This window comes from Cotesia typhae, unplaced genomic scaffold, assembly GCF_013202065.1.
Source record: "Cotesia typhae breed Kobodo isofemale line unplaced genomic scaffold, CoteBio_Ctyphae contig_26, whole genome shotgun sequence".
Taxonomy (NCBI): Eukaryota; Metazoa; Arthropoda; class Insecta; order Hymenoptera; family Braconidae; genus Cotesia; species Cotesia typhae.
In genome coordinates this window covers 636194-652213 of record NW_027423732.1, presented here as the reverse complement: position 1 = coordinate 652213, position 16020 = coordinate 636194, and the positions used below count along the sequence as shown (strand labels likewise).

The 16020-nt window shown below is 49.5% G+C and overlaps 1 protein-coding gene and 1 long non-coding RNA gene across 2 annotated transcripts; one reads left to right on the top strand and one right to left on the bottom strand.

Moving 5' to 3' along the window:
- Window position 1: 1 nt before the first annotated feature.
- Window positions 2–15346, bottom strand: Btv (dynein cytoplasmic heavy chain beethoven). The gene is given in 16 exon segments (XM_074239985.1): window positions 2–589; window positions 644–882; window positions 940–1661; window positions 1717–4918; window positions 4975–5240; window positions 5243–5969; window positions 6024–6496; window positions 6548–7309; window positions 7361–7673; window positions 7733–7976; window positions 8036–10598; window positions 12638–12879; window positions 12944–13342; window positions 13398–13618; window positions 13673–14708; window positions 15113–15346. Coding segments are annotated over 16 exon segments (12231 nt in total).
- Window positions 10863–12578, top strand: LOC141525151 (uncharacterized). The gene is made up of 3 exons (XR_012478811.1): window positions 10863–10973; window positions 11040–11471; window positions 12117–12578. It is a non-coding gene; the product is annotated as an uncharacterized LOC141525151 (long non-coding RNA).
- Window positions 15347–16020: the final 674 nt, after the last annotated feature.

The following is a 16020-nucleotide window of genomic DNA, read 5'->3' as shown; positions in this document are numbered from 1 at the left end:
TCTAATTAAGACCTAGATAAATGACAACACTCCTCTTAACCCACTCATTGATCCTATCCCTGCTGCAATTGACCCTAAGCGAGCAAATCAATTGATCCCGCTGCAAATTATTATAAACCGGTACTTCAATTCCCTCATCCAGGTGCTCTCCATTTCCAATGACATACTTCAGCAAGCACAGCGGCGTATTGACAACAGCCGAAGCCTTATCAGTAACCTCAACCAAGCTTCCATTGTTGATAGTCGCTCCAGTGATCATCAATCCACTGATAACAACCCCCTTGTCATGGTTCGAGGTCTTATGAGCCGACAGTTCACTGTTCTCCAGCCAGGTGGTGCTGAGCGTAAGTTCGCTCATCGAGACTCTTAATTCTCTAGCAGTAAACTGTTTTACCGCCGCTAGGAATCCTTTTGGCCTTGATAGGTAGCTCAGATTGATAATATTGACCTTCTTGTACTCATTAGAGGTTATCAGAAGGTTATCTACATTAACTCCCGACAAGAACTTGCTCCGCGCCGCCAGGTCATTGATGAACGCCAAGATCTCCTTGGACCCTGATGGCCAGCGTTCCAGCAAGCTGGAGGGCGTCTGAAATCAGCTAAGTTCAGCAAAACACTCAAAATGATAAATTTGATAACTAACCTTGGAAGAAGTGATCTTGTTGTTACTGACGGCGTCCTTCAGGGTCGACGTCAGACCATTGAGGTCAACGATCTCGCTGACGAAAAATTCTTGAATCGGATGCTTGGTTCTTTTTGCGACCTTGATCTTCATCAGCGCAGAGGACAATTGTTCATAATGACTCTTGATGTCACGCTGGAATTTCCCGTCCGCTCGTTTGAGTAGCTTCTTGTCCGACGTCATCGACTTGTCAAACACCCCTGAAAGAAGACTTCAGTAAAACCTGCATCGTCTCCTACGCACAGTCTCACTCTTACCTTTGAGCTCTGCGACAACAACTTCCGCGGCGGAGCGTTCCCAGGCCCTGAGGGCGTTAGCAGGGAGCCCGAAGATCTCCAGAGGATCGTCGGCGCCCGGTAACTGGTCGATATACCTCGCAGAGTCCGTCTTGCAAGCTTCAGGCACGCTGAGGACCTTCCCGAGCCTCCTGCGTCCTTGAAACACGTCCTGAGCCCAGACGTCTTTGATAATTGCCTCCAGGACCAGCATGTCGAAGCGATCTTGGAGCCTGCCGCCGTAGATCGCTACGTCGAGCAGCCCGCGACCTTCTTCCCAATCCAGGCAGGCCGCAGGGTTGAATTTCAGCGCGTAGTTCACCACCAATTCCCTTGCAGCCTCCAGATCAGCCTCGCTCCACTCGTACGCGCGGATCCACCCCCGCGGAACGAACTTCCGACGTTCCTGAAGCACCGCGTGAAGCCACGCGAGCACAAAGACGCCCTCAGAGTCTTTCGACTGCGGCCGGTAGCTCTGGAGTTGACGCAGGGACCGTTTTAGGTTGCGTTTGACGCCTTCTGGTGGTTCGTAGGCGAGTTTCAGGCACAGCCCAGCAAGTCCGGGGTAGAAACCCACGCACTCTTCAGTGGTGAGCCAGATCCGAGTGGATTCGTGCGGCGTACTGTTGCGCAGAATGCTTTCCAGCTTGGGCAGCCAGTTCAGAGCCAGCTGGAGGTTGCTGAGCAGGATCCAGCCACCGTTTCTGAAACATTAAGCTTTCTAGAAGTCTTTCAAAGGAAATTTGAGTCTTTACTCACCTGCAGACGTTGTCAATCATCATTTCCGCCTGGTCAACCTGGCCTTGTCCCAGCGAGACCTCGACAAACCCTCCAGTGACGTTCAAGCGCGACGCAAGGTTGCTTAATTCCGGGCCAGGGTCTGCGCCGGGGGACAGCAGAAAAAGGACAGGCCGCTTCTGGCCTTCAACCACAGACTCCATCGTCCAGGTACTGGGTGCCAGGTCCTTTACACTCAGCTTCTCGGTGACGTACTTGGTCAGCGCGGTGTTCAAGTGATCAGGTCGCAGCGCCTGGACCACCAAAAGCTTCTGAAAAGAGCTGCAAGAGTCCTTGTAGATGACACTCAAGTCCTCGAGCCACTCGCTGCTTAATCTAGACCCTAGTTGAGGAATCGCCGCAAGCAGAGCACGCATAGCTGCCCTGCGCTCCTCTGGCACCCAGTTCGGAACTGAAGAATCCTGAGCGTCACCTGAGCTCACAGAGTCCTGGAATAAGATGTGGCGCTCGCTGTCAGACACTGGGTACATCACCAGCGCCAAGTATAAAGCCAAGGGCAGTCGGTCCTTGCGATAAGCCGCCTTAACGCAGTAGTTCAGCGTAAGCGCCATTAGCTTCTTCTCAGCCTGTCCGTCAGCTTCCTTAGAGTCGACGTCGATCAGCTTGCGGTGCTTTTCAGCTTCTAAATAAATCTCCGCATACGCTTCCACGCTGAAGACGTACAGCGGATTCAAGTATGCAAGAGCCTTCACGGGTTTGAACAACTGCGCGGCGAATTTAGCGAGTTTTTCGTGCTCACGTGCGCGTTGGGTCACTTTATCACGCTTCTGACGATTCTGCTCCAATGCACGGGCTATTTCCTTGGCCTTGGCCTGAGTCGCCTCCAGCGAAGACAGCAGAGAGTTCGGCGTCGCCTCTGACGAGTCCTGAAGCAGGTCTTCACCGCGTGCATTCGCTAATTGAGCTAACAAATCTACGCGTGCTTGATCTCGCTCACCTGCTAGCTTCTCTTCCAGCTCCAGCGCCTCGCGTCGCTGCTTATCTAGCTCTGGGGTCTCTTGCAGCAGCGCCTGCTCGACGAAGCGTTCAGCAAGGCTCCGCGTTCCCGCTCCCATTGTAATTTTAAAAAGCACAGCGTCAGCTTCGCGGGGCAAGGTATCGATTCTATCACGCCTGGTCGCTAGAAAAAGCTTGAACCCGCTTTGGACCCCGAGAACTCTGTCTCCGAGCTTCAAGAATCTTTTACGCAGCAGAGGAAGAAGAATTGATGGCAATTCGACGATTTCTTCGACCAGCAACGCCTTGCCAAACCTTACAGCCAGCTCCAGCGTCATCAAGAACTTCGCATCGCTCGGCTTCGTCACCTCCAGCTGGTTTTCCAGGTTGCGTTTCAGCCAGTTGACCGCTACGCCACTGGAATCGATGAACAAAGGCACCAGTGGGCCTCGCAGCGCGCAGACAGCTCCTGCGACGCTCACCGAGTCCGCTGGAAGGTCCTGAGCACGCCAAATCAAGCGCTCGCGCTCTGAAACCAGCAGGTCGACGATGTCGCGTCTTTTCTCGTCCTTAATCGTTTCATATACCAACAAAGTAATCGCGTAAGCAGCTTCGACATCCAGCTTCGTCTTCCTTTTGTTTAGATTCTCTAGCTGTTGCTCCCAGTCCCGGTACTCGACGTCGAGTTTCTCCAATAATGCACGCGCGGTCTTAAGACTTGCTTCAGTCGCCTCTGACCTGACTTGCAAAGCAGCTGCGCCGCGAGAGTGTTCAGCCAACTGGTCCTGGAGCTGTTTGACGCGCGACTCTACTGAATTAAGTCCCTCGGCTAACTTATCAATCTGCGCTTCAGCTTCAGCGAGTTTCTCCGCTAATTGACGCTGTTCACGCTCCAAAGGCGCCACTTGCTGAAGAATCTTCCCGTACTGGAGATTAGCGAGCACCCAGGCTGCTAAAGGAGCAGCAGCCACTGACGCACGACGTGCAGTTTTCTCCTCAAAAGACTCAGGACGTTCTTTGATCAATTTTTCCACTGCATCCAAGCTGGCCTGAGTGCTGCGCCGCGCGTCCCAAGTCCTGATCTCGTCCTTGACGCCGCGCTTAGCCAAGAATATCTTCATGCTATTCCAAGACGTGTCCTTGATGCCCATCAAGCGCAGCACGCCTTCCAAAACGTCACGAACTGCCGCTGGAGGCGCGCGTAGAGACCGAACTTCTGCTAACGCGTCAGCATTGATGTTCGCCACTGCGTGGGAGGCTGCTGCGACCAGCGGTTCAACTTTAGACAGCTCACCCTCGATTACTATCTTACGCCGAGCGAGTTCCGCGCTCTCACGCTCAGTGTCTGCCTTTAAATTCGTCATTTCTCCGCGTTGGCCCGTAGCCCCGCGCATCGTTGCTGTTATTTGCTCTAACGCGGCGTTAGCGCGGCCAGTTTGTACTTCAAGTTCCTTACGTTGCTTCGACGCTTCGTCTTCTAGGTTAGCGACTTTGTCACCCGCTTCTTTTAGCCTCCCGATTCCAGCTTCCAGACTCGTCATCTTGGACTCTATGTCCCTAGACCAGACCGCGCGAAGGTCACGCCAAGAGTTCACGAGTGCGTAAAAGCGCGCTGGAGATTGCTGACTACGCGGAGCTTGCAAGTGAGCTTCTGTCAGATGCTTAAGACCTTGCGATTCTGAAAAATCAGGTGCTAATTGACCACCCAGCTCTTGGAGCCGCGCTTCCAGGGTCCACCACTCCGCGCCTGGAGGTTCCGCAACCACCAGCGCATCTTCCAGCGCGTAGTCTGTAAAATTCCAATCTGCAGTGTCTACAATAACTACTACGCGCAGCAAGGATCTTAAATGGTGGTACAGAAACTGGTCAAGGCCGCCGGTGAAGTCTTCCTTGCGCGCCAGATCGCTCAACGGCGCCACCAAGGTGTCCAGTTCCTCAGGCGTGTAGAGCCCCGGTACGTCTCCGCGTGAAATCAACGCACTAGCAAGGACACTCAGGCCTTCTTCGCGCAGGTGATGTTCCTCTAGGAGTAGAAGGGTCCGCTCGCCATCGATCCCCGCTGACTGCACTGCGGTCTTGATGGAAGTTCTTCCACGTCCTGGGCCAGAGTCAACCAGGCGCAGCGAGGACACTGAAGCTATCAACCTGGCTGCTGTCCGACGCCCACTTCCGGGTCGTCCTGCCATGACAATCCCTTGGAACCCTGCGCCGAATACCCAGCTGATGCCTGAAATTTAAGAATTTTAGTACGCAAAGCTTATGTACGCGTCGTCACTCATTTACCTGCTGTTAGTTGGAGCAGATGCGCAGAAAGGACCGTATCTAAGACCTCGCCTTCACGCTGACACTTTGCGATCACGTTCTGCATCTCCATTTTCCAGGATTCAGGCGCTAGAGGACTCAATCCAGCGTTTCCTTGCCAGGTGTACAAAGTGTCTTTCTGGGCCTTCAGGTCCGGGATCTTCAATGTCAAGGTCGACTTCCAGCGCATCTGGTCCTTCAAGGTCAATCTGGGGATCAAAGTTATCAGCAAGCTTTCAACTAATCTACCAAAATAACTTGCCTTGGGTAAAAGAGGTGGGATCCAGCGTCCAACAGATGACGGGCAATGTCTTCTTCGGTCTCTGGCGCTGGGTAGTAAGCCAGGGTTCTAGCCCAACGCACCAGATACTTGGCAGTCCAGGAGAACTCCTTGGTTGCTGAAATGGAGTCCTGCATCACCGAAGCTACAAAAGAAATCCATGATGCAGGTCTAGCTTCAGGAGACACCTGCTTCAGCGTGTGATGCAAGTGGACCTCGATGATCGCCTGGAGCTCTCCTGAAGTCGGTGAAGATATCTGATGAGTCGCCAACAGTGCACTCAGTCTTGGGTGCAGAGGAGTCTTGACGTCAGCAGTGGCAAGAATCGTCACTGGGAGACTTGCGAATTCAAGGTCGTCTTCATGGAAGCCTTTATCTTCCAGCAGTTGCCGGATCAGCTCTTGGAGGCTCTTGCTCGCATGGTGCAGGTCCTTGATGACCAACAGCACCTTGGAGCCAGTTCGAGGTCGGTACGCGCGGCCAGTAGCTGATTCTAGGCGCACGCAGGACCTTTTTAGCCGGTTGGTCAAGTCCAAGGTCGAGAAAAAAGAAGAGGCATTGACCACGCTCACGTCCATTGAGTGCAAAACAGCAGTAACAAGGCTGCCTTTGCCACTTCCTCGAGGACCACGCAGAAGAACTGGCTGTTCAGCTTCAACCCAAGGTGCTATTGTCGCCAGTCCTCGGTTCAACGCATCTGGAAGTTCAAGGTCATAAAAAATGTCGTCGTAATTAAGCTTAAAAAACTTACTTGTCATCAAAACGGGCGTCTCTGCGTCGATTACATTCTTCTGTTCGCCGAACGGCTCTAGCCTATCAATCTCCGGGTTGTAGACCACATCCAGCGGTCGTTGAGGATCAGGACACCAGGACTCCAGGGTCTGGAAGATGAAATTCGCCAGCGCGTTCCTGATCTCCTGCGTCTCAGCCTGGAAGCAAGTGACCATCAGTAGCGCGTAGGTCACTTTGTTCATCGTGCTGGCTGATTGCAAGTGCGGTAGCAAGGCATTGACCTCGCTAACGCATGACATGGAACTCTCCTCCAGCACGCGGTCAATCACAGGGAGTATCTTAGGTGCAACTTGCTGGACTGCAGACGGCAGAGGGTCCAAGACCGCTGAGGTCAAAAGAGCAGACACTGGCGTAGCTGCAAGGTGTACCACGCCCAGCCGCGAGACAGTCGCAGGACTAGCGCCAGCTAGCTGATGAGTCTCGAAGATGAACCTGAAAAGAGTCTGTCAAGTCTCAGTTGGTTAGGACTCAAACTAACGTTACCTGATGCGTGGGTTGAGTTTCACGCTGACGCCACTCGCTAGCGTGAGAATCCTGTTGTCATCCAGCGCGGAATTCAGAGCTTCTGCCCAACTGGGCTCAACATCTCCGTTCAGGATTATCCACAGTGACTCGTCAGCGACAGAAGCCACGCCAAGGGACAACAAGCCATCTCTCCACTCTCTAGTCTGCGCATCAACGCGTCCCAGCAATTGAGTCTTAGGAATCGCGCCTGGGAAGATGTTTATCTCCCTCATATTCTCGCCCAACTTCACCAAAGCATCAGAGAGCGTTCTACGCACGAGAGTCTTTCCACATCCAGGTGGTCCAACGACTGCGACGCCCATGCGACTCTGTAGTTGGTCGTAAAGCTGCTCGCAACGTAGGACAGTATCATCAGTCAGCCCACGCTTGCGACAAACTTCGTCCAACGCTTCACGCAGAGCCTGTCTGTCTTTAGAAAGCTGGTGCTTGACTTCGACGTCCACGAAGACGTCTTTGAGAATCTGGTTGAACTTGTCTCTGTCTTCCTTGGTCAGCTTTGGGACAGTAGAAGCTTCGATGGCTTGCAAGAGTCGCTGCCGTTCATCCTGCCCAGAAGGAATCGAGTCTAGGACTGACCTCAGGGCCCTTAGGCCCCAGTCATAATGAGGTTGGCGAGTCAGAAGCTTCTCCGCCATGTCCAGAGTCTCTACCAGCTGACCCGCTAGCTTGGAAGCTTCCTGGAAGCCAGCGCACTCGAGCAGTGCCTTGACAATGTCGTACCTAGAAGAAGAAAATCATCATCAAGGATCACCAAAGTCAGCTGGGACTTACCGATCAGAATGAGCCATCGCAATGGGTCTGAAGAGCCGCGCAAGGGAGTCTGGTAGCTTGTTCCGCCCGCCGTAGTCGCTCCCTGCGGGATTCATGGTGATAAACACGCAGCAGTGAGGACTTAGCGTGATACTCTGCTCGCCTAGTTGAACGCTGGTAGTGTTGTCACGCAGAGCTTGCTGCAGAGGACGGACTAGCATCGCTACCGCACTGAGAGTCTTTTCCTCCAGGCGATTGAACTCGTCGAAGCATCCCCAAGCCCCTGCCTGGGCCAGTCCGCCTAGAATGCGCTTCATACTGCTAGCGTCCATTCCTAGAACAAACTCAAGTTACTTTCTGCTGATCTAACCTGAAACTCTGAGAGTTACTGACCTTCATCGCAGTTGAAGACCAGGACCAGCCTCCCTAGCAGCGACGCCAAAGCTTTCACGCTCTCAGTCTTTCCCGTCCCTGCTGGACCAGTCGGACTCCCACCCAAGCCGAGTTTCATGGCCTGGGTCAGTGCTAGGAAGCACTTTTCCGTCAGCGTAGTTCTCACTAGACCCACAGCAGCTCCTTGATACTCGAAGCGGTACTGGAACTCAGCTCCAGCGCACTTGACAACTATTCCTTGATTCTAGGATTAGAGATATCCATCAGTTCCAGTTCTGGACAGAGATTAGAGTGCCTACTTACCGTTTTGTAGCAACGCAGCTGCCGGTTCCAAGTCCAGGACATGTTTCCGCCAGTTTCGGCGACTTTTATCAGACTACGTACGATGTTCAAGTGGTGGACTGTCTCCAGCAGTAGACTTCGTGCCTTTAAAGCTATGAGACGATCATCTGCGTCTTCCAGTGCGCGGAACTTGGCCCTCTGGGACTCCAGATGATCAACTAGAGTCTTCAGTGCGATTTTTCCATTGAGTACAGCTTCCTCGCAACGTTCTGTGAAGTGGATCCGCTCAGCCACCAGCAGAATTTGACTGGGGTACTTAGAAACCTCCTGAGCGCAATCCTGGTAGCAGACCTCCAACTTTTTCGCCAGCGTCACGCGTATCTCTTCTTCAAGATTTGCTAACCAAGCCGGCAGTGAATCAGCAAGATCGATTCCCCGCGTGAGAATCAGGACTTCGTCTTCTGGAGACACTATCGCACTGATAGTCCCATCTTTAATCTCCACGCTTCCAACTCCTTGAAAGAGTTTTGGCAAGTGATTCTTCAAACCTAAGCTACTTCCTGAAATCAACTCCAAAAGATCCTCATCGCTAAGGAAGTACAACCTTGGATACGCCGCGCGTTTCTCTTCCAGAAACTCGTCGAGGCTTCTCTGACATCTGTCCAGTAGGTCTTTGAGACTCACAATCGCCGGCATAGGTAATCTACGTAACGAAGGCACGCGTGGATCCCGCGAAACTTCGCCAATCAGGTACCTGAACTCCTTATCCGCGCGCAACCACTTACCGTTGTCATTAGCAGGCGTAGTGACTGTCCCACTGTTGTAAACCGGTTCCAAGTAAACCCACTTGCGCTGAACAGCCCCCAGGACCTTGATCCGCTCTTCCAGCTCAAAGAGCGCCGATTCACAACGTCCCGCGCGTGCGGCGAATCTCTCGAATCCCGCTGCACCTTTAGCGCCTTCAATCAGCAGCTTCAATTCTCCTACGCGCGCCAACGTCTCTCCATACTCTCCCATCAGCAGAATTTTCCGGCCCTTACTGTCCTTAGCATCCTGGAGCTGAACAGCTGCTGATGATTCCCAGGTCTCCAACTCAACAATCGCCTGACGAATCCCATTTTCAGCCAACGCGCGCTTGGTAACTTCCTTAACTTTCTCAATATTCGCCTCAATTTCCGGCGCAGCTAGGACTAGATTGCCCAATGTCATGTCTCGCGTAGCAACTTGGACCCCTAGAAGCTTCCTAAGGTCGTTCCAATGCTCCTCAGCCAGCTCGTCACCGCGAAGCATCTGGACGAGTTCCACCGCAATGCGTAGCTCGCGGATCCTCTTTCCGACGAAGGTGTCAACCTCCAGTGACTCCAGAGACTCCTTGGGCTCCTTGGCCTGGACCTTGATCCTCTCGCGCCAAGAATCCAGCCAGTCGTGGAACCTCGGAAGCCTGCGGCGTGCTACGCTCCACTCTTCCGCCAACTGGCCCTCCAGTTCCTGGAGGAAGTCCTCTTGGAACCTGCAATTAGACTCTTCCGCCTCCAACTCGGCTTCTAGACGCCGCGAATCGGAATCTTCGAAGAAATCTGCGACGTCCAAGCCGACACGCTGGCAATCAGTAATCAGCGAGTCACGCTGGTACTCCAGCGACGTCCAGCGCTCGCGCATCCCCGCAATCCAGTCGATAGTTACGAGTTCCGGCTTAGAAGTCCACTTGGTCTCCCAGCGCTCACGCTCGTCCTTCAGCGCTGCCGCGCGATGTCGCAGATTCAGCTTCGCGTCTTCGACATGGTGCGCGACAATCATCTTGTGCCTCTCCAGCCGATTTGCGAGACTCTCCCAGGCCGCGACTGCGCCCGATAGTCCGTCTAATTTTTCCCGGGTCCAGGCGGCCATCAAGCGAGCGAGGCCTGTCGCGCATTCTAACTCCGCGGCGATCCTCGGAGTTTCGCTCTCGATCCTCCTGTGCGCGTCGTACGCGAGCGCTACTTCCTCTACGTCCTTCGGTCGGTGCTCAAGGTCACGCGCAGCAGAACTCAGGAACTCCACGCAGGTCAGCAGCCTTTCTGCGGCTTCTGTGCGGAGTTCCGTCGACAGGCGATCCCAGGTCCTGCGCGTTGCTGATTCAAGGTCACTGCGCGTCGTTGCGGTGTCTATCGCGAAGCACCAAAGCTTAAGCTCGCCACCACGGAGCTTTCCGATCTGTTGTGCCCACTGCTTTGCGTCCTTGAACGCCTTCTCCCACTCCTTCGGTGATTTGCCCTTTAGCTTCTCCGCAATGTCCGCTGTTGCGGGTTCTGCGAGTGGTGTCCATTTCAGTTTTACAGAATTTAGCGTCGCGATTGCGGCTTCCGCATCCTTGTAAACTGCGCCGAACAAATACGCGTTCTTGTCGACGATCAAGCTAAACTTTGCATCTTGCGCGTTTCCTACGCCGCGGAAGTTTAATGGGATTGAGAGGAACCGCTTGATGGCTGAGTAGATCTTGGCTCGGATTTCTTCCACTGTTGGGCGCCACTGGAGCTTGTTGTCGCGGAATATCAACTCGATCTGGAGTTCTGGAAGCTTTTTTACCAGGTTTGGCAGCGCTGCCCTGGAAAAATAAGAAATGGGTAAGATCTTGCAGAAATGCACCAGGTCTATCTTTTGTAGAACATAAGCTAATAAGCTCTAGAATAATTCGCCCGTTAAAACCGAATTTTATTAATAAAATCGTTTCAAAACAAAAAACAATAAGCTTATCATTCTAAGGAGGGGAATCTTATCTAAAAAAATACTTAATATCAGTTACAATTAGAAATTCAATAAAAATTTGTTAATCTGTCCACGCAAACGACTAATGACACTATTATCTTTAGCAAGTCATTGTTCAAAGACTCTTTGTCTTTGTAAATGATCTAATGGTATCTAAGCACCTAAACTACTGAAGTCATTAGAAAACGACTGCCCTGTGTTCATTGTGGATTAGGTAATTAAACAACAACTTTAACGTTTAGATCATTTATTTAGATTGTCATTGCTTATAAACATCCAGGTACTTCACGAACGGTAAACAACATCCCATAGACATTATCGTTCATGGTAACAGTTGAGGCTCTGTTGTCGTAGTCTATTTCCCAACAAGTAAACGTTTGGACGTTTCCGGGTGTCGACATATAAACAAATTCCTGATTTGGAAGAAATTTCACGGAACGGATCATAGGTGAAATCGTGACGACATCTTTACCTAATCTTAAAGGAAAATAGAGTCTGGCATTGAAATCCTTGTTGACATTTTTGTCCTGAATTCCATTCATCCCGATAGGTTTCAATTGGACAGGAAGAAACCTGCCGTCCTTCAACTGGACAAAGTTTTTTCCATTAAAGAATAAAATGGTACCATTAAGAAGTTCATCCTTATCGAAGTTTAGGTCATTGTGGATCGACATTCGCCAGTAGTTAGGAATACCCTGACCTGGAGTTTGATGTACGTTCGAAGTGACTGCGGTGCATCCTGCTACCAGTGCTATCTGAAGGATTTAGTAGTTGGTTAGATAAGCTTAGAGCAATCAGGAAGATCACTTACCAGGAAAATTAGCTGCGACTGCATGGTTCTGATGATTCGTTACGACTGAGGTTCTCGGCGCGGCAAGTCCTGGTTTTGTTGGCTTCGTCTCGTGATCCAACAAAGAGTCTTTCAACAAAAGCCTGATGAAGACAATAGCAATTTAGCGCGGAAAAACCAATGCTGGACAATGGAAGCTTTGTAAGTTCGTCATCCAGGTCGTTTCATATCTAAATGCTTGATAACAGCTTGGGATTTCCGCATTGGTTTTTCAACGGCAATGATTCACTTTGTCTGTTGTCTTCAATATTGTCCAAAGATTCTTTGTTTAACCACGAGACCAAGCGAATAAAACGAAGATTTCAAACCTTCGGAACTTCAGTAGCAACGAATCATCAGAAGCATGTCGTCCCAGTTGATCTTTCTGGTAAGTGATCTTTCTAATCACTCTAAGCTTATCTAACCAAGTGAATCCTTCAGGTAGCACTAGTAGCTGGATGCTTTGCCAATTCGATCGTCAAAGCAAATGAAGCCTCAGTTGATGTTCCAAACTTTTGGGTGCTTCAGGTCATCTTTCCAAACATCACAGGTACCCAGGATTTGTTATCCAAAAGAGTGATTTCTTTACACGGAAAATCGTTCTTGGAATTGGAATACGGAAGGCTTAGCCGGATTTACTGTGTACCTATTGGAAACAACGGAGTGATTGATAGAAATGTCACGAGAGATTTTGATATTTTTCTTCGTGTTCCTATCTTTCCCAAATTTGAGACGGTTATCGAAGAGGAAGAGGTAGTTAACAACGGAAATCTTAATGAAGTCTCGCACGATTATATCCGGCGCTTAAATAATGACATAATTTTTAACTACACGAGAGGGAATATAGATCGTAGCCAAGTCCCACTTTGGGAAATGGACTTTAACAAGAAGTGGACGTACGAATTTGACGGGCCTGTCTATGAGCTTACGTTTAGCATTCGCAAAGTCGAATTGTGATTGTAATAGATGATTATCGTGAATAAACTTTGAAACAAACGACTTGTCATTAATTCTATTTCATCATCATTATCATCACTTACTCCACTTACCTGTACGCAACATCCAGAACTTTCAGCAATTGCCTATCCCAGTGAAGCTTCCAAGCTTTGGTATTCCCATAATTAGCATCAACATCATCGACGACACTGCGCATGGTTTTGAGAGTATTCTTCCACGCCAGCTGGCTGCCAATCAGATTAACCACTTCTCCTTTCAGCAGATTAGCGACTAAGTCCCTGAGATACATGTGCTTAGTCGCAAGTTCCGAGTTCTGCCTCGCGAATTTCTGGACCTAGAACCACAAAAAATCCACCATCATCATCACAGATCTCACAATCCTCTGACAAAATACTTACATACTCCTTCAGCCGATTGATATAAACATCAATCGCATACAAGTCCGACCAGACGACTCCCTTCTGCTCCTGTACCGCCCTGGCGAACTCCATAGCTGTAGCTAACATAATCGGCCGCTGCGAAGCAATCATGCGGTCTCCAATCGTATTATGAAAGTTAGCGATCTTCTGCAGCTCCCTTGCGCGGCCTGCTAGCGCCCCAGCGCGCTCTACCAGACTCTTGATCTCTCGCGGCAGTTCAATACCCTGCCCAGAGAGTGCGCGCGCCTCCTTGATCAGCGTCATCAGCCTCGGATCATAGTTGACCTTCATCATACTGGTCCCTGTTAGCTCCACCACCGCCGAGTCCGTTCCAAGAGTCAGTTTCTTGTCCGCGATCGACTTCTGGGTGTCCTGAATCTATCTCCAGGTCAATTAGCACCCTCTCCACCCTTCAAAGCTCCAAAAAACTTACCCAGGCCTCCACCAGGTGCGCTCGCTTGGTCTCCGCATCTCGCGCAGCAGCATGAACCTTGTCCATTGCGTATTTAACCTCCGGAAGATCATCCAGGAACTCTCTGACCAGCTTCTCCAGGTTCGTCAGCTTCGTCTCGGCGTACCTCGCAGCCTGGACCTCCTGCAGGATATGCGGCGTGTCCAGAAGCTCCTTGACGTCGGGTCCAGATTGATAAGCATCTGAAAGAAGACGAATTAGCTAACGCCGCATCAAAGGTCACGTCGCGTGCGTACCTATGACGTCATCGATCCCAGAAAAGAGAACCTCCCGCTCTGTGCGCAAGTTCTGCTTGATCCTTGGCCGCTTGATCAGCTCCGCGTAGCGCTGGACCTCGGAAATAAGAACCACTGGCGTCTGGACTGCGGCGAACTGTCGCTTGAGCTTCTCAGTGACGCCTTCTTCAGCCGGAGCGAGATTTTCTTCAAATCTTCGGAGGATCCTCTCCCACTCCGCGGACTTCTCGACGTCGCACAGAGTTTTGTAGTCCTCGAACTGCTGGAGGATGTCGCTGGTGTTCAAGCTCTGACGTTGAGAGTCGCTGAGCAGACGCACGATCTGGTGGTACTGCAGACGAAGCTCCGCTGCTTGTTTCAGACGCGCTCCAATTTGCTTGCAGGCTGGAGGAACCACTGGAGGATCCTTCCAGGGGTGCAGGGACTGATGCGGCCAGAAGAGACTCGTGTGTCTCTCGCAACTTGCGACCCACTTCTCGCAGATCTGCGACGCATTCAACACTGCTTCGTCGCTGATCCGCGCGTCCTTGGCGGTCAGTTCGGTGAGCGACGTCTCGACGCAGGCAAGTAACTCCCGATCGATGATCTCCAGCAAGGATTTCATCATCTTCTCGTTGTAGATCGGGGTCTCTAGCTTCCAGATGTCGTCGATCAGACCGCTGATGATCTCCAGGGACTCTTCAAGGCCAAGCAGGCCATCCCTCGACGATGCAGCGTTGTCCAGCTCGGAGCGGATGTCCTGGAGGAGCTTGATCAGATCTTGGATCGCCGAACGCTCGCTGCTCTTTTTTGAGTGGTCCAGCTTTTTGAGCCAGTAGTTGCTTTCTTCCAGCAAGGTTGACGCCGCTCTTGAGCCTAGGATGTCTTCTTCCAGCTTCTTCAAGCTTGTCAAGGTCACGCCGGAAGACTGCAGCGTCGGGTTCCATACTTGGCGGAGGGATTCTAGGAGCAATGAGGGACTTCCGGTTGTTGAAAGGACCTGGACTAGTTCCTGGAAGTTCTCTAACGTCACTTGCGACGATCTTAACTGGAAGAAAGAAATGATTATAGTATTCAAGATTGCAAAGTTGATTTATCTCCTAAAATATTGAAAATAGACCCGTAGTATAAAAATATTTTTGATAGGAAATTTCCTGAGCTACAATTTTGGATTCTTAAGATTTTTTCCTAAACTCAATATTTTAGGAGTTATAGCCACTTTTAAAATTCCTAAACCTTTTTTTTAATTTTTTCAACTTCCTAGTTACTTTTAAAATACCTAAATCTCCTAAAATATTGAAGATAGACTCTTATAACAAAAACATTATTGATAGGAAATTTCCTAAGCTACAATTTTAGTCTCCTATAAATTTTTTCTAAAATCAATATTTTAGGAGTTATGGCCATTATAAAAAACACAGAATTTTTTTCTCTACTTTGCTAATAAAAAAACTAAAATACCTTGAAGAAAACCAGACATTTCTGTGCAGGCTTCGCAGAGGTAGTAACCTTGAGGTTTTCATCACTCCTATGTACATAGATCGCGCGGGTGCTGGTAGAATCCAGGAATTTGTCTAGCACTAAGTGATCTTCTGGCTCTAAAATATCTTCACTGATTCCAAAATTCTTATCATCAAAACCAAAAAAGTTCACCGCGGTGGAAATAATCAACGATTCGCGCTTATCACCTAACATTTTGTCACATACGTGGCTTATCTATTGTCTGATAAACTTCATTGAGAAGTATTGTGTGACTAAAAATTAAAATGAAGGGATTAGAGTGACAAGGCAACGTGGTCAATGTTTTGACGCGGTTGCTCGGCAACGCAAGCATGTGAGCTATCCTCTCTCTTACTCTTAGGAAGCTTCTGGTTGATATAAGGTACCAAGCAGGTGTTATTGACGAATGGTAGTTAATTCATAACAATTTTATATTTATTTGCTTTTTAAAAAAATTATTATTTTAGTATAAATTTAGTTAATGCTATTAATATTTTATTATATCTCCTAAAATATTAGGAATAGGCCAATGAAACATGAACATTTTTTGTAGGAAATTTCCTAAGCTACAATTTTCCTCTCTTAAGATTTTCACCTAAAATCAATATTTTAGGAGTTATATCAATTTCCGCAGAACCTTATCTGTAAAAATTAAATTTAATAAAAAAAATTTTTTAAATTTAAAATTTTCCTGCCTATTTTAAAAAAATTCATTAAATAATTATATTATCATGTAAATAATTACTTAATTACTTAAAAATCAATTAACAATAATTTATTTTTCATAAAAAAATTTTTAAATCGCTTAAAATTGATAAATTTCTTCTGCGCATGCGCGGCTCGGAAAAATTGCGGGAAATTTAAATTTC